The sequence below is a fragment of the Rhinatrema bivittatum genome, chromosome 13 (assembly GCF_901001135.1).
Source record: "Rhinatrema bivittatum chromosome 13, aRhiBiv1.1, whole genome shotgun sequence".
NCBI lineage: Eukaryota > Metazoa > Chordata > Amphibia > Gymnophiona > Rhinatrematidae > Rhinatrema > Rhinatrema bivittatum.
The window spans coordinates 12500089-12521845 of NC_042627.1; the positions used below are offsets into that span (position 1 = coordinate 12500089).

General features: G+C 43.5%; 1 protein-coding gene across 5 annotated transcripts in view; it reads left to right on the plus strand.

Annotated features, from left to right (window-relative positions):
• The window catches only part of CCDC33 (coiled-coil domain containing 33), a 294341-nt gene that overhangs the window by 51307 nt on the left and 221277 nt on the right, over window positions 1–21757 (plus strand). The window contains exon 1 of one of the 5 annotated variants that reach the window (XM_029574708.1): window positions 16427–16711. The exons of the other annotated variants lie outside the window; for them this stretch is intronic. Within the exon in view, the coding sequence (XP_029430568.1) occupies window positions 16649–16711 (63 nt within the window). The 5' untranslated portion in view covers window positions 16427–16648. Of the gene's footprint in view, window positions 1–16426; window positions 16712–21757 lie in introns of those variants that run through there. 5 annotated transcript variants of the gene reach the window in all.

A 21757-nucleotide genomic window follows, 5' to 3' on the forward strand; every position in this document is an offset into this window, starting at 1 on the left:
AGAGAGCTATGCTGCCGCTTACCCACTAATCAAACTTAATATTTCACTTGGAAGCAGCTCCAGCACTGCTCTCTACATTAATGGTGGGGGTGAAAAGGGAATTAGAACATAAGGTTACTAAGAGCCAAGAGAAACAGTTAAGTATGAGAACAAATGTGTGAAGCTTGCTGGGCAGACTGGATGGACCGGTTGGTCTTCTTCTGCCGTCATTTCTATGTTTCTATGTTTCTATGTTTCCACTGAGTGAAAGAATTTTCTCTTATTATTATTATTTTTTTTTTAATGTCCTTGATTTGCTTGTTTTATGTTATGCCTGGAAACCTGAGCCAGAAGTGCAACGAAGGGCCATGTATGACTCATCTTTGACACCTGCTTTTGCTGTAAAGAAATATCAGATTATACAAATTTAACACGATCAGCCAAGCAACTAGTGCTAGTGGATGGCGAGACCATTATCTTTCATGTTTTTATTGGTATAAGGCTAAAGCCGGTCTGGAAAAGTTACCAATAGTAAGTCTGCTGGCTATTAACAGTTCTAGCTTAAAGAGTGTGCTATTTGTTAAATGTTTTTCTTAGATTTCTTCTTTTTACTGACTTTGTGTTCACTATGTTGCTATTGAAGACAAATATGGTAACAGAATATAAACGAAAGAAAATAAATGTGTAGTATCTTTTTTTTTTTCCAAAGGGCCTAAGGTTAGAAGAATCATATTGAAGATATTGCCTTTAATCTTCCGTTTAACTCTAATTGCTTTTCCATAACCCCCTGAGTCTTGGTGAGTCTATAAGATTGATTCCCGACTCGATTACATTCTCTGCTTTTCTTCTAACAGACAGGATGGGGCCTTTCTCTTCATCAAGGACCCAGCCTAAGCTACCTCAAATCAGATTTTCCAGCCTCAAATCAGATTTCCTGGGCTCCGGATTGCTCTGGCAACTAGACTGGCTGCTCCTGAAAGATGCCCGGGAAAGCAAGTGCTTTTCAGGCTGCATTGATTGGAAGCTGTGGAAACATTGCAATGTACTCATTTGTGTGGTTTCCTGATGCCTGGAGATGTTTTACTCTCTATCTGACGAGTCTGCTGATCCCAGGGCAGGGTGCTGCCTGCAGTCATTTCTGTAGGGAAAGGATCTGAGGAGAAACTCTTGTGTCTCGGGCTGAGCATGTAGAAATAAGGGTTAACATACGCATTGTAGGTGGTACATTTTTATCGGATACCTACGATGCTGAACACATCCGCGACTAGCTTTTGAGCACTAAGTACCCTTCATCAGTTACTGGGAAACAGCTCAGTTACACTGGGTTTAAAGAGCAGAGAGTCAACTAAGCAGGAGCTTGTCTGTGAATGCCATTACAGCTCCGTAAATGGCAAGAAGGGTTAACAGAGATGACTGTGATAGTGAAATTTCAAAGTTCCTAGGGCCCTATATCTGATAAGCCAATGTTTCTAGTAAGCTCTTTTGTGTTTGTTGGAAATTGTTTGAATGTCTTAAATTCCGATGCTGTGTTGCCTTGGGTGCTCCTGAAATTCTCTTAAGTATTTTGATGGGCTGATCTTCCTTTGGGAAATGTTCATCTACTGAAGTGCCCCTCCTGTTTTGGTATTGTTGTTTTATGTCTGTGAACATTTATTCTTGTCCATAGTTGTTGGCTTGTTTCATCGACGTGGCATCTTTTCCTTCACATCTTTTGCATTGGATCAGGTAACTGCATTCACAGAGGAGCACGAACTCCTATATTCTGAATATTTTTCCCATGTGGGTAGCTATGGGGGTCCTGTAACAGGTTGTGGTATCCTGCCGGGTTGTCTGACATTTTCTTCTGTGTGGGATTCTGTCTGAAGGTTAATTGAAGAATATCTTGTAGAAGCTGAGCTCAGTAGTGCAGGATTATTCAAACTGCATGTGAAATTTTGGCTTTGGCATCTCAAAATTGGAATCTTAAAGAGATGGAGCAGAATATTCCGGCATGAGGACCAAGACTCCTTTCTTTTATAAACCTTATGATCTCTGCCATTCACAGGCAAAGAACTCTCCTTCTTGGAGAAAGGGGCACACATCTAGCCAGAAGCAAATGTTAATGCCCAGCAAACCAGAGTTGTACCAAGTAACTTTGGAAAACGGTTTGAGGCTTCGGTTGCGCCCATCCCCTGTACTCATCACATTTCCTTATTCGTTCATGATTCCCAGCTCTCCTTTGTTAAGAGGGACAGTGAGCCAAAATTGTTTCCACTGCTCTGTTCTTTCCCTCGTAAAACTTCTGAAGTGCTATTGTAACGCCCTGTGCTGGTGCATCCTGTAACTGTCTGTGAACTAGTTATAATTAGGGACGTATGAATGATTCAAGATCGAACTCCGACCTGCTTCATGCTTGCTGGAATTTTTAGACATTACTTAGATGTGCCAGTAAATTTTGTTTATCAGCAGTTTGGGGGGGAAAATTTCAAAATTCCCAAGCAGATTAAAAAGAACTTGCTTCGGAGTTTTCAGAAAACTTCTGATATGGATCAGCAACTGGAATTAAAAAAAAAAAAGTTTCAAATTTTTCGAGAATCCGGAACAAATTTTTCAAATCCGCTATGGATTTCTTCTAAAAAAAAAAAAAAAAAAGGTTTGCTGAACCAATATGTCCAATTCATTGATTTGTTTCTACAAGCCTCTTGTGCACAGTGAGAATGAAATCTCAAGCCTGGGATATGTTGTTTTTTTCTTGCACACACATCCTCCTGCCACTAGGCATGGGTAGTACAGCCAAGAACCAACAGGATGTAATAGAGGCCCTACAATTTATAGGCACAACTTTGGAGAAGTGAAATTCTGTTTTCAGGGTGAAGGCTGTCAATTTTCACTTTTATTGGTTCACTTTAATCTGTTGGCATTTAATACCTTTGTAGGGGTAACTTTGTGCTGTGGATAAGCAGATTCCTGGCCCGTTGCCATCGTGGGGAACTCGATGCCTTTGTTCTCCCTTTAGTCGGTGAGTAATGTCCATGGCTGAGGGTTGTAAATACAGCGTAATGGCCCGTAAAGACTCTCTGGCAATAGTGTTAAATATTACAAGGTGTTACAGAATGATTAACAGCTCTGAAGGCTACTAAAGATGATTTATTTTATCAGGAAATCTGCTGTACTGACCCCTGGACTCTTTAAGGAGCCCTGGCAGTGACAGACAGATTGATCGAGGGACGCAGATGAATCAAAACCAAATTCATGAATTGACAAACCTCATTTTCTGCAGAATTTTTTCTGTAGGCATCTGAGGCTTCTCCCAGGAATCTTGGTCCCCACCTTTTTTTCCTGTGTGCATAAATGATACCCCGTCCCAGCGGTTGCCCCCAAATGTCACAATTTAGCTTGCTTTTGCTTCCCTAAATCTAAGGGGGCCCCCTTTTTTTATGCTGAGGTGTCTCATACCCTGGGAGCCTCTCCCTCCTTTCCAAGGGTCCTAACATGCCCCCACCACTCTTTGCCTGTTGTAAGAGACTGCTACCACTTTTCGGCAGGCCTTCTGCATGGAAGTAATCTGGCAGTGGCCAACTAGTGCCTGCACTGTGGGTGTAGGGTGCCCTTTGAGATGCACCGGTAGCAGTGCAGTATTGGCTTTAGGTACCTTCCTTGAATACCTGCCAGGGTCTTTCACTACAGACTTTCAATCTTTTGTAAGCACTTTACACATTTTTCCAAAATAAAACAAGAAAAACGAACCGGGGAAACGCACGTTGTAAAGGCTTCTGTCAGGAAACTGTTTTCACTATGTGTGTTTGGATCTTTTGCTCCATATATTTTTTTTTCCTCTCTTCCCTCTGCCTCCTATTTAATTCCCTTTCTCTTTTCCTCGATCTCTTGGCACAGAACTTTTTTTTTATTGCAGCTCAATCTATTGTATGCTCACGGTAGCCGATTTGCTGTCTGCAGCAATTGCGATCCTCATCCTTAACCAGGATAAAATCTCTATTTCAGTTTACGGGCATCTTGGGAATCGTTTATTTTGAAAACGTTATTTTCTGAATCTCCGCGTTGAGACGAATGATCTTTTTTATTTATTTTATGGTGTCTCGGGAGGAACATAAAGCTGGCTTCTTAGAAGAGCTGGGCATAATCTTTTGGCGTAAAAGTGATTCTAGATATTACCTCCCATTGAAAGTATAAGAGCTCTCTTGTTAAATGAGAGCATTAAAAACTGCTGACACTGCAATATCTGTAGGATAAAAGTGCAGCATCAGTTGAATGCCCAGCTTCAAGAGAAGAGACCAAGGGAGGTAGAGGCAATAAAGAGATGTCCGTTATCAAATAGGAAAGGTCTCCCCTTTTAACCCTTTTTGTGCTGGTTGTAAAATATCATGAGACCTCAAATATGCATAACTTCCCACCGCTTTCCTACTTCAGGAATCATTTATAAACTGTTGATGTCATTTATTTCCTGATATTTGTGGATCTATTCATATTTGTATTAACTATTATGTATGCCATCATACTACTGACCCACGACACGGGTATTTGCAGTCTCTTCAAAGCCTGTACTGCCGTTTCATACGTTTCATACGTTTTATATTACATACTTGTATATGAAACGTATGAAACGAATGCACATCCCTACTTGTAGCTATGCTGTCACTGTAAGTCCCAAGATGTCTTGTCTTTTTTTTTTTTTCTTCTTCTAAACATGAAAATGGCTTTTGCTAGGGTTCATGAAAGGTATCAGAGTGATGGCATTGGGAAGCAAAGTTCTCCTTTTATCCACTGAACAGATAGAATATGGACAGCGACGTGAGGTTCCCCCTCATTGTTATATTAACATGCCTCAGTTCTTCCATGACGGAAGCACCTGTTGAGAGTGAGGAGATAATTCAGTTGTCCTACCTACTCAGTCTTGGGTCTCTCTTCTATTATGAACAATGTTGTTAATTAGATCCAAAGTCTAGTTATGTGTAGGGGTTTTTTTTTTGGTATTTGTGATGTGGCCATCTGTCCACTGGAAACAAATCTAAGAATATCAACTCATTTTATTAGCCATCAAATCAACTTTTAGTCCTTACCAACCTGAGCTGTATTTGAACCAGTGATCGAGAAGTAAATGGCTGTGTAATCCTGTCCCACTTCCTGGGACATCCAGTTCCATGTTGTATATGCTGAGATATTGCTACCGTGACTGTTAGTATACTTTGCTTTAGTATTGCATTATAATCCATGAAATTCAACAGTAGGTAGTATAAAGGACTTTACAGAATCCCATTCATTAAAACAAGGTGTCTCAATCGTTTAACAAGTATCCTCTAACCTCTGAAAATTTGAATATGTACCTCAACACACTGAATTTTTCAGGGGATTTTATATTTAAAGACTAATACGTAAAGTCAGTTAGGCTTCACTATAGATTACGACACAGAGACATTCTGGTAAGGGGAGTTCCTTAGGGAAGGTCGTCACTTAGGTGTGGCAAGAGGGTCCATCTCCTAAAGGGTTGCTCAGTGCAAAGAGAGTATAAATGATGACTTGAGTTACTGGATGTGTTCTGAGAAGTGAAGAAATAGAGAGTTGTCTGAAAAGAGCCCATGCAGAACAGCTAAGGTGTTGGGTTTGGCTCTGGGGCCCTTTTTCTTTCTCGGCTCTGCAAGAGAGAGTTTTTGTGGATAAAGGATGAAGGGTGGACAAAGAGGATTCCAATCCAAAGATCAAAAAGAAGATTGCTTCTTACCAGAGATTAATTAAGAGTGAGAAGAGGAGGAGATTCTGCAATTCTTAGGAGTATGCAGGCAATCAATTTTTATTTTGGTTAATTTCATTTTATTGGGGTGGGGTTTTACAGGCTTTTTTTTGTGTTATATTCAGTTCAGTAAATAGTGCATGCTATTTCCCCAAAGCAAACAACCCAAACATTTTCTAGTTTTTCTGTGCTATCAGGGATTCATTTTATTTAAAATGAGCCAAGGCTTATTTGCATCCTGCTCCCGGCAGCCCCAGAAAAGAACTCCAGAAGACGCTGTATGACATTTAGGCTCCAGATTCCACAGCCCCCTTATTTTTTCCAGCAGCAGAGGACTGGAAGGTGTATACCACAGCATTATCGCCTATACATTTTCAACAGATTTGATACGCTAACAGGTAGCTATTTCAAAACAAGAATCAATAAGGTGTGCAAGCTGATAGCTGTAAGTAGAATAATTGTAGTGTCATGAGGATCACTGAAACACAAGTATAAAATAAATCGATAGACTAAAAGTACATTAGATTAGTTTGAACATCCCTACTTCCTTAGAACTTTTAAATCATTAACTTTTAAATCATTAAAATGCACATACACATGCACCCAGGTTCTCATTCACATCCCCTCACGACATACACAGGCTCTCACTCTCAGATTTTCCTCCTCTTTCGCCGAGGCAGGATGGGGCCTGCCGCAGCCCCACTCCTTCTATTCAGGATGCAGTAAGATCGGGTCTGCCATGAGCCCTCTTGGCCTGTAATGTTTCACTGGCTACATGAAGGCCCTGTGACTGGCCTGTACCTACCTTGATCACTACCGAGGCCACAGAACACTGCTGCGATCTCTTGTGGCAGGGAAGCTGCCATCACATGCTGGACCAGTCTCACCATGTCTCCCTTAGGTGCGCAAGCATGCATGGTCTTCCTGTACTTAAAAGGCCTGCAGCAGGAGATTCTTGCTGGTGCCCCCCTGATGATGTCAGCATGGTGATATTTAAACCCCAGTCAGATTCCAGCCATTTTTCAGCAACAGGTCCTCCTGCCTTGCAGTGCGTATTCTACCTTTCTTGCCTCGTCCTGCCTTGCCTTGTTGTCCTGACTTGCCTGCTGTCCTACCTTGTCTTGTTGCTCTAATGTGCCTCCTTGCCTTATTCCTGCTTTGCCCTGTCCGTCCTGCCTTGTCTTAATTCTCAGTGTCTTGTCTTGGCCTGATTCCTGATTCTGACCTCTGCTATGGATGCTGACCACCCTTCTGGATTGCCACCTGTCCTGAACCCTGCTTGGACCTGGATACTGTTTACTCGCTGCCTGCCCCAACCTAGGCCCGGACCCCCGGATACTCCTGCTTGCCGCCAGCCTTGACCGCTACCTGTGACTTGACTTCATTGTACCGCTGGCCCCTGGAACTCAAGGACCCAACCTGCAGGGAAATGGGGCTAGTATAAGTGAAGCTTCAGTTCCAGTACCAGTAAGAGCAAGTCCAACAGCTGTTGACATGGGCCTAGTGGGTTTGCCTGCTAGGCTGTGCTAACCATGTCACAGTCCTAAGGCTCACATCCATGACAGGGCCTCTCTTTAGCCATGGCAGGATGGTGGTCCACCATGGCCCCACCACCTCTCTTCAGGCTACAGCAGGATGGGGTCTGCTATGGTTCCTCCAGGCCTTTTTTTCAGCCATGGCACAATGGGGTCCACCACATCTCCTCCACTTCTCTTCAGTCATGGTAGCAGGGAGTCTGCCAGGCCTCTCTTTGGCTAGTTTGGGATGGGGTCTGCCACAGTCCCACTGATACTCTCTTTGGGCTAATGTGGGATGTGGTCCATGCAGTCCTGTTGGGCCTCTCTTCAGGCCGCTGTGGGATGGAGCCCGCTACAGCGTCGCCGGGCCTGTCTTTGGGCTGCAGTGGGATGGAGTCCACCACAGCCCATTGGGCCTCTCTTTGGGCCGTGGCAGGATGGGTTCTGCTGGGTCTCTCCTCTTCTACTATGAGATGGGTAATGCTGGTGGTACCCAGGATCCCCCTAATCTCACAGCACCTGGGTGACCACCTGGCCCACCCTACTGAGAGGCTGGCTCTACACTGCTTCCCAAGGTGTGCTGCCCCATGCAATCGCATGGTATCCACACCCGCTAGCAATGGGCTTGGAGGTCTATAACTTAATGAGTGGCATGAAATGGGTAGAGGCGAATCAGTTGTTTACTCTTTCAAAATATACAAAGAATAGGGGACACACAATGAAGTTACTAGAAATATATTTAAAACAAATAGGAGAAAATATTGTTTTGCTCAGCACATAAGCTCTGAAATTCATTGCTGGAAAATGTGGTAAAACTTGTTAGTGTAGCTGTCTCTAAAAAAAAAAAATATATATATATATTTGGACAAATTCCTGGAGGAAAAGTCCATAAACCATTATTAAGGTGGACTTTGAAGAAATCTACTGTTTATCCCTGAGATAAGCAGCCTGGAGCTAATCAACCTTTTGGGATCCTACAAGGTACTTGTGACCTGGATTGGCCACTGTTGGAAACAAGATACTGGGCTTGATGGATCTTTGGTCTGACCCGGTATGGCAAATCTTATGTTCTAAACTGAAAAAGGACTTTTTCAGATTCGATTCCTTATTTTAAAAGAATGCACATCCCTTGCAATTTTTTATCTGGGGTTAAAGTGATAGAAGCCTTTTTGGGGTGATGCAAGTATTGAAGAGCATTACTTAAGCAGCATAAGGAATTATGTCTATAGTTGTCATCTTGACAATTGGTACTACTACTTGTGTCTAATATATGTGCACACACTTTACTATATACTTCTGTTTGTGAAACTTGAAAAACAGTAGAGTTTGCTATCTTTGAGTGTTTTATATTGCCTGCTATTCAGATTTTGATCAGTAAACCCTCTTTGTTTTGTCTGGCACACAATGATGATGCTAAACAAAATTACTTTTTCCTGTTAGTTTGTATATATTAAAGGGTTACCTGAAAAAATGGGAAAATATTTTATTGTATGGTTGTGTGGCTATTGCCTTCCGTAGGCCTCCTGATTCCGTGCAGCTGTTGACTCGGGCTATAAACCTAGGTCTCGTGGGTCTTATCTGTCACCCATTTTTCTATATCTTGTCTGTTCACTGTCTGTATCCACTGCATTGGCCCTAGACCCTGCTTGCTCTGTGGCTTTACCTTCCCTTTCCCAACTCCTCTGCTCGTCTCAGGTTTTCTTCACTTCGGCTGTGATTTTTGTCCCCACCATCTTGGGGGTAGGGGAAAATGAGAGGGAGGGGGTGGGGGATTCAGTGCCTTTATCGCCCTTGATTCTTGCCTTTACCCCCCTGAGTCCAGCCTCCTCCGGTGTCCCCTTCTTCCAGAGGGTATCAGTAGGGTGGCATGGAATGATGGGTGGGGTGGGGGGGAAGACTCTAGAACATTCCATTCAGTTGGAAAGCGTCGGTTCGGAGAAGTCTCGGGAAGGCCCCGTGGCACGGAGAGGATGAGAAGCGTCTATAGTGCAGGCAGGCGCTGAGAAGAAGAATGACAAGACGCAGCAAAGGTAATGCTTGGCAGAGGGGAACAAGAATGGTAATTAGTGGTGTTTTGAGCTTCAGGAGAATTGATCGCGGCGGAATTGATGGCTCATTTACTATTCTCTGCACTACCAAATTCCAGTAGCCGCGTCGGTCGGGGAGAGAAAACCTGCGTTCGGTCTCTGCAGGCTACTTCACCCCTCTTTGGATCATTCTTATATCGATCCAATAAAAGAGAGCGCAGCCTGCAAAGAAGCGGCATATTTAAACGTTGCCCTATTTGTAGTTTTGTCTTTCAGAGACTGAATAAATGGTTATAGGTTTTTATCTTGATTTCTTATTGTATTTCTTGTCCTGCTGTGTGATTAACCATCAGCCTGGCCATGACAACAAACTGCAGCCTGGACCTAATAATATAGTCCTGGGGAGCGGGAGAGGGACACTTTATGGACTGTAAGATTCAACATTTTAACCTTGTCCCTGTTCTGGTCTGTGATTCCAGATATATACAGTAAGTGTGAGCAAAGGGAATAGGACGTACTGATTCATGAAGCTACGGGGTAGATTGTCAAAAGGGGCTAGCTGCATAACAGCTGGCCTGCTGTAATACCGTGCGCTGGACTGTGTGCGCAGTTTTACCCACACATCTGCGCATATTTTCCGTGCATAGACTTTCTTTTTTTATTCCTGATGCAGCAAGGAGCTCTGCGTGCAACAAATGTGCGTGCGAACCTATGTTGAACTGTGCAAATAAATGAGAGCTCCTCCATTTAAATCCCGTGTTAATGCAGGCATCAGCTATTACTCCCCGGTGCAGAGAGGCATAGACGTTTCTTAACGCTGGAAACTGAATTCCTGGGGGCTGAGCGCACTGTATAACCTGCAGTCGGACGCGGGATAAATAGGCGGTAATCCACCCCTTAATGCAATAGGGGGATTAGCGCCTATTTAACACTCGTCTGATATGGAGTGAATGAGATAGCGCTCATCCCATGCAAATGCACGTGAATGAGCCTATTACTCATTCACTCCACATGCAAAAAGATAACTGTGTGTCTCAGATGCCCATTTATTGCTCAGCTATTAACGCCTGCCTAGAGCAGGCTTTAATAGCTGAGCGCAGGTAAAAGAAGTACAGAAAAACAGAAAAACTGCTTTTCTGTACTTTTTTTTTAAAGTAAAAAAAATTAAAATAACTCAGCAGACCTCAGAGTTATGAAGACCGACGCCGGTAAACTCTGCCTCGGTTTTCATAACCTGCTGTCTGCCAGTAATGAAAACGGCCGCCGAGTCAGGCAGGTTATGACCGGCGATGGTCTTCATAACCGGCAGCCGCGGCGGGTTGCATTAGCAAGGAGATGCTAAGGTCGCACAAGCGACCCTAGCGCCGCCTTCCTAGCGTGACCACCTAACTTACATATTGCATGGCGCTCACCTTGCGGGCACCATGCGTGCGTTAAGAAAGAGGGCGCTGAAAAATCAGCGCCCGCTTTCCGTGAACATTATTGCATCGGCCCCCTGATCAGAGCCGGAGTAAAGTTACTCGGCTAATGTTAGTCTGTGGGACTGGACCTGGCGTTTGTGATGCGGGGGTCCTGTGTTTGGCATTTTTGCACATAAAACTCAGTTTGTGTACAAATCAGGTTTTCTGCATGTAAAGCACATTTCATATGCAGAGAAAATTCTTTGCGCACAAATTTTATTTTATGCACATATGGGTAGATTTTATAAAATTATGCGAACGCGTACTTTTGTTCGCGCACCAGGCGCGAACAAAAGTACACTGGATTTTATAAGATACGCTCGGATCTTATAAAATCCGGGATCAGCGCACGCAAGAGGGTGCACATTTGTGCAACTTGTGCGCACCGAGCCCGGCGTGCGCTGCCTGTTCCCTCCGAGGCCGCTCCGAAATCGGAGCGGCCTCGGAGGGAACTTTATTTCCACCCCCACCCCCCGCACCTACCCCCCCCCCTACCTTTGTTGGCAGATTTACGCCTGCTGAAAGCAGGCGTAAATCTGCGCACGCCAGTGGGCTGCTGGTGCACCATCACCCGACCCGGGGGCTGGTCCAGAGGCCTCGACCACGCCCCTGGACACGCCCCCTCCCCGCCCCTTTTACGAAGCCCTGGGACTTAGGCGCATCCTGGGGCTGTGCGCGCGCCGGCGACATGTGCAAAATAGGTGCGCCGGCGCGCGAGTGTCCTGCGCACGTAAATCCGGCCGGATTTATGCGCACAGGGCTTTTAAAATCCGGCCCGTAATACTTTTTGTGTAGAAGACACTATTTGTGTGTGCAAACTATGCTTTCTCTACAGAACATATGCTTTATGTGCACAAATCATATTTTATCTGCCCTAAGCATGTCTTCGGTGCACATTTTTGTCACTTATTTTTTGTGTGCTTTTTTTAAAATTGCCAATGCATTAACATGCCATTAGCTGACTGCATCAGGAATTTACTTTTTTTTTAGCTCATGCATTAAGAAATTGCATTGAACGTCAGCACATAGTTTTAACACTCAGCTTATTGCATCAGTCCCATTGGGAGTTAGATGAATAGATTGGCCCCTTTGAAAATCTACTCCCATTCAGATTCCTGGGGGCATAGTCTGCTCATCGGCACTAACTTGGCTGGCTAGCACTCATTTTTACAGCACTAGCTGCATAAATGACCAGGCTCTCTGTTTGCAAGGCGTAGCTAGCTTAAATCCAGCCTGCCATACCTGCACATCTGGACATGGGAGCAAACCCTCTCTCACCGCCTGAAGGTGGATGCTAGACAGAGCTCTCCAACCTCCCAGCCCCTGCATCCTGATGTAAAATAACACCACCTTTTAATCCATCCCTCACTCTAGGAAGGTCTCCATCCACAGACCAGCAGCAGGAGGGGGAAAGGAAGTCCTTTCTACCCCACCTGTGCTACATTCAAAATAATGATGGCCGACCTGATGATGTGCTATGCCCTGCATGCTCCGTCTGTGCAGAGCACAGTGCAGTGTCGGATCAGCTGCTGCCATTTTAAATTTTCTTTGGCCAGGATAGGTGGGACAGGCTCTCTCCCTTCCTGTTGGAGACTTTTCAAGGGTAACAGATAGGAATGAGTGGAGGGAGGGCTCAGACCAAGGGGGAGGAATTATGGTGTTGGGGGGACATTATTTTGTATTGGAGCATGGGAGAGTCCACCAGCTAGGTTGTAGATGAAAATGTGCTTGAACGTAGCCAACTATAACTCGCCAGCTACCTTGATGCTCAGTGGCTTTTTGAATAGTTACCTGTGAGCCTTATTCAGGAAAACTGGAACGTGCACTCTGCATGAGTTCTTTACATTAAGTGCAAATGTGTTTGTGTGTGAGCAAAAGTGGGATTTTGTGTGTGACAGAAGCTAATTTTCTGCACGTGTATGATTCCAAGACAGAGAGGCAAGTGATGTGGGAGACTCTTTGTACGAGAGGGAAGCCTTTTGTACCTGTTTGAATTTGCATATGTGCTGGTGACATATATTGTCATTTGGTTGTGTGTATGAAATAGAGGATATCTGGTTGTGGGAGCAGAGCTGCTAAAATACCAGTTCAGAAAGAGACTTTTTAGCTATTCCATATATCCCAAAGCATTGTGGTATTGGTAGTCCCTGATCCTACCCATTCAATGCAATGCTGCATGACTCCTAATGCATCAAAATGGTGGTGTCAGAAATCCAAGACTGGCCTAAAATCTCCTTTCCGGAACTGTCAGGGCGTACCGCCCATGTATGACCCCCAAACTCAGGAGCCAGGGCTGCATGCTGACAAGGCAGGATGAAGCACAACAGAAACATAGGAGTCCTCTGTCTATATTGACCACCTTCCTTTCGGGTTAAGCCCTCAGGTGCTGGTGGCTGGCAGGATTTAGACTGGGGTTACTCGCACCAGGAATCAGAAGGTGCCCGCAAGATCAGGGCTGACGTGCAGGACCAGAATAGGAAGGTACCCACCGAAAAAAAACAAGACTCAAGATAGGCAAGACAAAGTAGCACCAGAAACAAAGGAACAAAGCAGGACAAAACAAGACCAGGAATGCATAGCCTGAGAATGGAGCCAACGTAAGACCCTCAAATTAAGGTCAAACAGCACCAGAACACAGGAACTAAGACCAAGAATGGACTAAGACTAGGAAAAGAACAGAGACTTCTGAGCTTGAGGCCAAAACTAGTACCACATCTGGGATCAAACTTTGGCAGAGAACAAACTGTGAAGCTGGAAAATAACAGGGTCCTTCCAGGAACAGCATGATCGCCAACATGACATTTTATTTATTTATTTATTTGTTTGTTTATTTATTTCGAATTTTTATATACCGACATTCACGATACAAATATCAAATCAAATCGTTTCCATTATAACAGTCGCGGTTGAGGCATTACATTAAACAAGGTGTCTGAACAATAGAACCAAAAGTATTAAATAGGAATAAATGAATCATTGAACAACGTTAATAGATGAAACAAAATAAGTAGAATAAAATAGGGTAAAAGTAAAATTAGTTAAAATTAAGTAAAATTAATACATGGAACAGCGAACAATGTTATGAATGTATTATATGTTATTATTCAATGTTCTTTGTAAAAAAAAGAAACCCCGGTCTGACCTCCCAGACCAGGGCAATCTTTTCGTTTCATGTAAACCGGACTGATTTGTATTGTATACAGGAATTCCGGTATATAAAAATTAAAAATAAATAAATAAATAAATAAATATAGCTGGGAGGTCCAACCAGTGTCTCCAGAGCAGGGAAGAGTAGTCACAGTTGCAGAGACTCGCTGAGACTTCTGCTGGTTTGAGGAAAATAACTGTCCAACAGGTCCTCACACTGGGTAACTTTGTAGTCTGAGGTGTGTATATCTGAAAGGAATTGTGCTTGTGTGTGTAGACAGTTTGTGCTTGAGAAATGCAGCGTGTATGTTTATGTCCTGCTGATTTCCAGCTGTGTACTTTGTCAGCTTACATATGTAACTTTCTAATGCTGCCAAACTCACAGATATTTTTCCTGTCTATGGAAAGTTATGTGCATAATGTGAAAAAAAAAAATATATGGATGAAAATCATTATCAACATAAGGCATCCTCTAGCTCTTCCTGTAAAGAACACATGAAAAAGACTTCATCTCATTCTGTGCCTATGGAAAAATGTTTAATGAATAAGGCCCCCTATAACATAAAAGGAATTAGTTGTTTTAGTGTAACACAAGCAAAGCACGCTTCCAGATCTTCAGATCCGTTAGAATAGCGATTGCCAAAGTTACCTAGATAACTTCAGTTGTCACTGAATATATATGGGTATCATTATCCAGATAACGTTAGACCTAACTGGCTATATTTAAATATAATAGGTTATTCCACAAAACAAAAAAACTGTCAAGCAGGCATGATAAAATAATTCACAAAAATGTTGGCGCCTAGAGCCCTATCTCTTTTTCAGTTCCCAAATCATAAACTGAAATGCAATAAACTGAAATGCAATAAATAAATTGCACTACATTCGATTTGCTTAATATTTTGGGGGTTTGATTTCTAAACTAGACTAAAACCCCCTGAAAGAGAAAATAATAAGAGTAAAAAAACAACCCCACAGGGGCCTCTGGCAGCTCTAGCTGGACTGTCCTGGGTCAAAAAAAAAAAGCAACCTAGGCAATGGGACCAGGTCTCAGGAACCCAGTGCTGGGCCTACTCCTCGGCAATGGAGGTGGGTTCTGGTGTCGCGCCTAGGTCTCAGCTCTGGGGCCCAGACCTCAGGGCCAGGGGCCTGCACTGAGCAAGGGCCAAGCCTTGCCTTAGCAGCAGGACCAGGCAGCACCAGGTGTAGACTTCAGGACTGGCACCAAGCTTCAGTGCCAGGCGAGGCCCAGGCCTAAGACTCCGTGCTGGGCCTTGCTCCAAGGTCTGGCCCTATTGGCAGCACTTTTTTTTTTTTTTTTAACAAATACACAAAATATGAAAATATCCAAAAATTTTGGGCATTTTTGTAGAAGGCTTTTTTTTTTCAGTTCATTCCATTTGGAATTAACCAAAAATGGCCTCATTTTTTGCATTTGGTTAAACCTACTGCAAATCCCTAGTGAACAAATATTTTGAAATATTTTTTTGGAAAGGTGTTTGTTGTTTTTTTTTTTCTTATGTGCTATTGATAACTCCTGGTTTCCAGAGACAAAATGAGCTGGTCTTTGTTTAAAATTGCCCTCTCTCCCATTGCTTGTGCTTTTTTTAAGAATGCACGCACTATACTTTGCTTGCAATGGTGCAAATCTTGCACAGGCAAAGGTTTTCCCTGATGTGGAACTATCTGGAAACCCTCTGCCAGAGTTCCCCTTGGTCCTTCTTCATTTCCGCGGCAGAAGCCTGTGCTATCATAAATGAAGTAAAACTATACCAGGCATTTCAAATTTAACTAATGCTATACATTCATGAAATAAACAAGAACATTAAACTCAAATAGTTTTTGTTTTTCTTTTGTTTGCTGAATGTGGAATGTTATCCCTTTTTAAAACCATTTTATTTGCTTACATTTTTTGTTTGCCATATGACTTCTTAAGTCCACGATCTGCTCAATGATTTCAAGATGTGTATAACAGTCCTGTATTTTTTGATTATTGCATGCAGTTACAGGACTTCTTACCTAAATGCATTCCCTTTTGTGCTGTCTGTGGCATTTGTGACAACTGCTTGATGATATCACAAATGGAAAGCACCCACGCTCGCTGGACTCCATGAGAATGTAACCAAGGGGCTCATAAAATGAACCGAGCAAATGCTGCACCTCTGGATTGTGCCTTGGGAGCCATATAGCCGTGACCTGTCTATCACAAGGGACACTTTCGTACACAAATCATAATTCTTTCTCCTCAAGCAGGGACAGTCCCTTATGTATCAACAATAACCATCTTTTAATTTTTTTTCTAGTAGTAAAATGTTCCTTACTCCAGTGCAATTCAGTAATTTTGAGGCATGTTCCTTTTTTTTGACCAAGAATTCCTTTCACAAGAGCTGTCAAAAAATAAGCCCACCCCTAGTCTCCAAACCTGAGTGACTTAAAACTGGTTGGGTGCTTTTAAACGGCTTCTCTCTTTTCATGTTCTGAATTGTACTTGCAGAGCTCCAGAACCTTTTGACATCATACTGCTGTATCATAGAAACAACAAAATATGATAAAGTAATGGCTACACAGCAAGAGATGAATGGGCTAGAGTGGGTGATGGTCTCGCCATGAAAAGCTACTCAAGGTTTTCTCTTCTTTGGCCTCACATGTTCACATGCAGGACTTCCCTCTATTTAAGCAAGTTCTCTGCGGACTGGAGTCATTCTTCTGCAATCCCAGCATCCCCCGTGTCCTCTCTCTGTCCTCTGGCCGCTATGTAACAGTACCCGACGAGACCTTGTCATATTCTCAGCGATGATCAAGAGGTTGAAGAAGTGTCTGAGAATGAAGGACAGGACAACAGTTGACTCTTCCCAGGTACAGGAAATAGTACAACAATGAGAGAGGGAGAGAGAGAAAGCCTTACCTCCTTATTGAAAGTAGCTAATGCAGCGAAGTCTGAAACTTGGTTTGGCCTAGCTTAAGAAATGAATCACTAAACGATTTCTGAACTGCAATACCTCGTTTCACCTCTTGTACCCTACTTTCAATATATAGGGGGGAAATTATATCATTTTGTCCTCCCCCAAGTATATATAGTTCTGTACAATAGGGCTGTACACCCACAGTGGGTCATTCTGATTTTTGATTTGCCAATGTTAACATGCAACTGCTTTAATCAGTTTAGTATACTTTTAAATTGATTTTCTTGGATTTCACATTTAAAAGAAGCTTCCATTCCATATTATTGAATACTAACAGATGGAAACCCTAACCCTGATCCTAGGCTGTGATCCTATTAAGGATCAGTAGCTAGAGGTTGCCAAGTTTTTATTGCTATATTTTATTACATATCTAATTCCAAAGGATTTCTTTTTGCATCGGGGTGTTTTATTGGACTTATTGATTTAAAATCAGAAGCCCTGCTTATAATTCTCAAAAAGGCCTCTGACTCTTCTGATCAGCAGAAGAATTTTAGAGAATCCTCCCTCCTCTTGTTCGACTCCCAGATTACTCTCGGATGGCTCAATAGGAACAAATGGTCTCCCTGCTGACTCTTCCTGAACAGCTCTTCCTCACTTGCAGGAGACAAACCATAGGAGCCCAGGGCAGAGTGCAGCCACACTCCTTCCACAATGCCTCCTACTCCAGAAACTCCCTCCATTATCAATTTCACCCTGTACACTCTCAATCTAATAAGACACCCTTTAGGGGATGGACCCTCCTGTCAGTCACAAATGGCCTTACTCCCACTGAGCCTCCCCTCACTAGAAAATTCCTAGGGCTCTGGATGTGCATGGCCGACATGTTCTCTGCGGCCTTGTCTGTAACAGGGCTTTTTCTTGGGCTGCCAGGCAATGCTGATTGGGTGGGCCTGAGCCTAAGGTGGGTGTGCCCACAGCCCACCCATGGCTACACCACTGGTCTCCCTCTTTAGTGTGTAAGAAAATATAATACCTAAACTCTAGCAAATGCTTGGGAGAGAAGCAATGTCTCAGCCCTCACTGCACGCTCTTTATCAGTTCCAAGCATAGCTGTGTGGCCTTCACTCTCGCAGACTTTAGTATCTGTTAATTACCTGCTTTTCCATCTGGGAACTACAGTTCTCAGATTCTTGCCTGTTCATAAGCATTTCACAGGTGAAAAACAGTGAATATGAGTTCACTTAGAAATTGGCCTGTGGCCTTCAGACTGGTCTGTGTCAGGGTGAGAACTCAGAATCCATTATGGCCTAACCTCTAAATACATCCTCAGCCTGTACAGGTGCTGTGGTTATCCCTGCCTACGCCGATAGAAGTAGGCAGGAATGATCACATGAAGGCGCTCCCACAAACATTGTTTTAATGATTCTCTGCAGAATTATTACTGACGGGCCAACCTGCTGGTCAGTGGCACAGCCATGTGGAAGGGCCTGGGTTTGATTCCTGGCTCAGGTTTCCCACTCCCTAGGATGTTCACAGGCCCAGCCCCTGGGAGGGGGCAGGGGGAGGGAGTCATAGTCATTGTGCAATGGCGACTCCTAGGGATTAGATTTAGGTCCCTTGATTGCAATGTTCTGGAAGTAGACCTGGTGCATGAGGACCATTGCAGCAATGACTGAGCTAAAGAAAGCTCAGAGCAGATATGAAACAGGGGGAAAATCCTTGTTGCAGGTGAAGGTTTATGGCACCTGTTCGAGCCTTGGTTTTGATGCAGCGGAGCAGGAGGAAACTGCCAGAATTTTCACTGAAAAAGATCAAGACTAGAGCTGGCAGGCTTAAACCTAAATTAGCATTGCAGTTTGTGCTGATTTTTAAAGATCCATCAGTAGGGGAGAGATCTTTTCTCTGTGCCACTGGTGAAGACCTTGGATGGGACTTCCAAATGGAAGAGACTGCATTGAGGTCTTACTAAGGGCCGGGGCAGAGGTCAATTTTCTGTACAGGACTCTGGGCTCCGGCTGCACACAGACTGCCCTGTTAGTTACAGCTTGTTGGTTTTCATGATTGCCTGCCATGTATTAGAATTGCTGGCTGATTGCTGCTGTCACAGGCTTGCAGTGATGGGTCTAGAAGAGCAGGAGCCCCCCCACTGTTCAAGTTGAATATATTCATTATCATGAACTATACTAGGAGCACAGCTTAGCAAGCACAGAGCTGCGAAGTCTGCAATCCCACCGCTCGTGTAAGAGAGGGACCTGCCTTTTCCTTCCTCTGCAATCACGTGCAGTGGTGCTTTAAGGAGAGCTGCCATTCCTCGGCTTTTGATCACACATGCAGGGGATGTAAGGAGAGGTTACCTTTTCTATAGGCTGTAATCATAGCACATGCAGTAGCAGATCTTTTCTTCGTGAGTGATAATTCTGTATGCAGTGTTAAAAAGGGGTATGTGGCTTGTGTGCCTTTCCTAGACGCACACATGGCCACTGGATTAAAGCAACAGTATAAAAGCGCCATGGGTTCCCCTTTTGGAGCTGTTTTGAAGGATTGCAGAAGCAGTAGAGTGCTCTTATATCCTTAATATTTCAGAATCTCCTAAATTGGGACACTGAAAACTTGTGTGTACTCCTGTTTTTTTGATCTTGGCATACATCACATTTTAAGCTTTCAAGAGTTCAGTTTAGATTTGATTGCATGAAGAGCAAATTATTTGATAATTGGGGGAAGGAATGTGCAGGCAGAAAGTTGTTTTTTTTTATTTTGGGGTTTGGGTTTTTGGGGGATTCATGTTTTATGTTTGGTTTGCTGAAGTGAAATTATTAAATAAAAACAACAAACAAAAAAATGAACTAATCCTCTTCACCCTGCAGCCCCCTGTCTCCCGTCGGGTGAGACAGGAGCAATATCTGGGGTCGTTGATCCACTGTGATTCCTGCCTTTCCCCGCATCTATGCTTTGGGGTTTTGATGCCCGTGCTCCTGCTGCTTTGTCCCTTCCAATGTTTTTGCCTCCACCTCTTGTTAGTTTGGCGCTTACTCAGGATGGAGGTGAGCTGCCATCCCCGCTGCAAACTGCACAGCCTTGCCCTTTATCCTCTACGTGCTTCATGCCCTCTTGGACTCTTTCTTCAAAATTCTTTTCAAATCCCCTTATGTACTGTCAGACTATTGGTCTCGTCTGGCACCCAAATAAACCAGGCAGAAAAGGAACAGTGAAAACACCATAGCAGGGAAACGTATATACATAGGGGCCAAGGCAATACAGTGCGCTCAGTGGAGTGCACTATTTAACCCGGGGTTGGACAAGTGTCCAACCCCCCCCCCCCCCCCCCCCGCAAAACTAATAGCACTCATCACATGCAAATGCATGTTGATGAGGCTATTAGCTATTCTCCCGAGATCCCCCCCACAAAATGTGCACCCGATCCACACATTTTTACACTCAGAAATGGACGCCTGCACAGAGCAAGTGTCAGTTTCTGAGCAGCCCAAAAACGTGTACATAAAAGTAGAAAATACTGCTTTTTCAGTACATCCTCCGACTTAATAGCGTGGCAATATTATGTCGGAGGAGCCAAAAGATTAAAAAAAAAAAAAAAATGGTGCCAGCAATCAGGTTAGGAAAATGGATGCTGGTACAACTGAGCGTCCCTTTTTCTATCTCGCTGACAGCCACCTCTCCTGGGCGCCCGCTGCCAGGGAGGCGCTAGGGGTGCACACTTGTCCATAGCGCCCCCTTGGCAGTGCAACCCCTCATTTAAATATTCCAAAATAATTTATAATCTGACAGCAAATGTAGCTCTAGAGGGCAACCCATTCCAAAGGACCGAGGCAATGCATGAAAAGGCCTGAGGAGTGGTCACTTATAAGGGTGTGGCTCTAGCACCAGGAATGGATAGTAAATGTTGACCTGTGGATCTTCACGAATGTGAAGGAATATATTCAGCAACAAGATTTTTTCATACAGACTATACCCTCCCCATATAATACATGATATACCAGGACAGCATTTTAATTTGTATTTGTTGTTCAACTGGGAGCCAATGTGTATATTCAATAAAATTGCTGAGATATGGTTGGACACCGTGCTGTGGCATTTAACAGGAGCTGTAAGGCCCTTAAATGAGAATTTGGCCAACCAATTTGTAGACCATTGCAATAGTCTATAACAGACAGAACAAAAGATTGAGCTACTGTCCTGAAATCACATTGAGCAATAATATCCTTCAAGTGATGTAGCTTGCAGAGTTTGAAAAAAAAAAAAATATTTCTCATCACCAGTCGCAGCTGAGGCTTAAAACTAACCATGGTGTATAAAAGTACGCTTAAGTCATGAACTGACTCAGAGAAAGAAAACTGAATATTTATTCATGTTCAAAGAAAATGAGCTAATATATGATGAAGTATGAGAAGCAAAGCATTTAGCAAAGCATTTTAAAAGGAGAGTATTATTTCTCATCTAGTTCTCAGTAATCAGCACAGTCTCACTTACTTTGTGTAATATAGTCTCTAAAGACTCAGTAACAGGAAATACATGATGCAAATCATTAGCATACATACAAAAAACAAACCCTAGTTCCTCAAGCAAATGACCCAAAGGAAGTAAATAAAGCCGAAAGTGATGATCCTTGAGTCACCCTGGCCTTGAACATACAACCAAGATGAAGTTGGAGCTCCAACTCTGACCTCTTGCAGACAGTTATTTATAAAGCTTCTCACCCTAGCCCATCCCCTTTGGGGGAATGAACCACTCACTAGTACAACCTTATCCCCCTCGGCACATCACTCAAACCTAAGGGACCTAAGTTTTCCAAACTCTGGTGGTATCCCCCCTTACAGGAAGGATGCTTGCAAATTGCCAGTTAGCCTGACTTCAGTGCCAGGAAAAATAGTGGAAAGTGTTCTAAATATCAAAATCACAGAACATATAGAAAGACATGGTTTAATGGAACAAAGTCAGCATGGCTTTACCCAGGGCAAGTCTTGCCTCACAAATCTGCTTCACT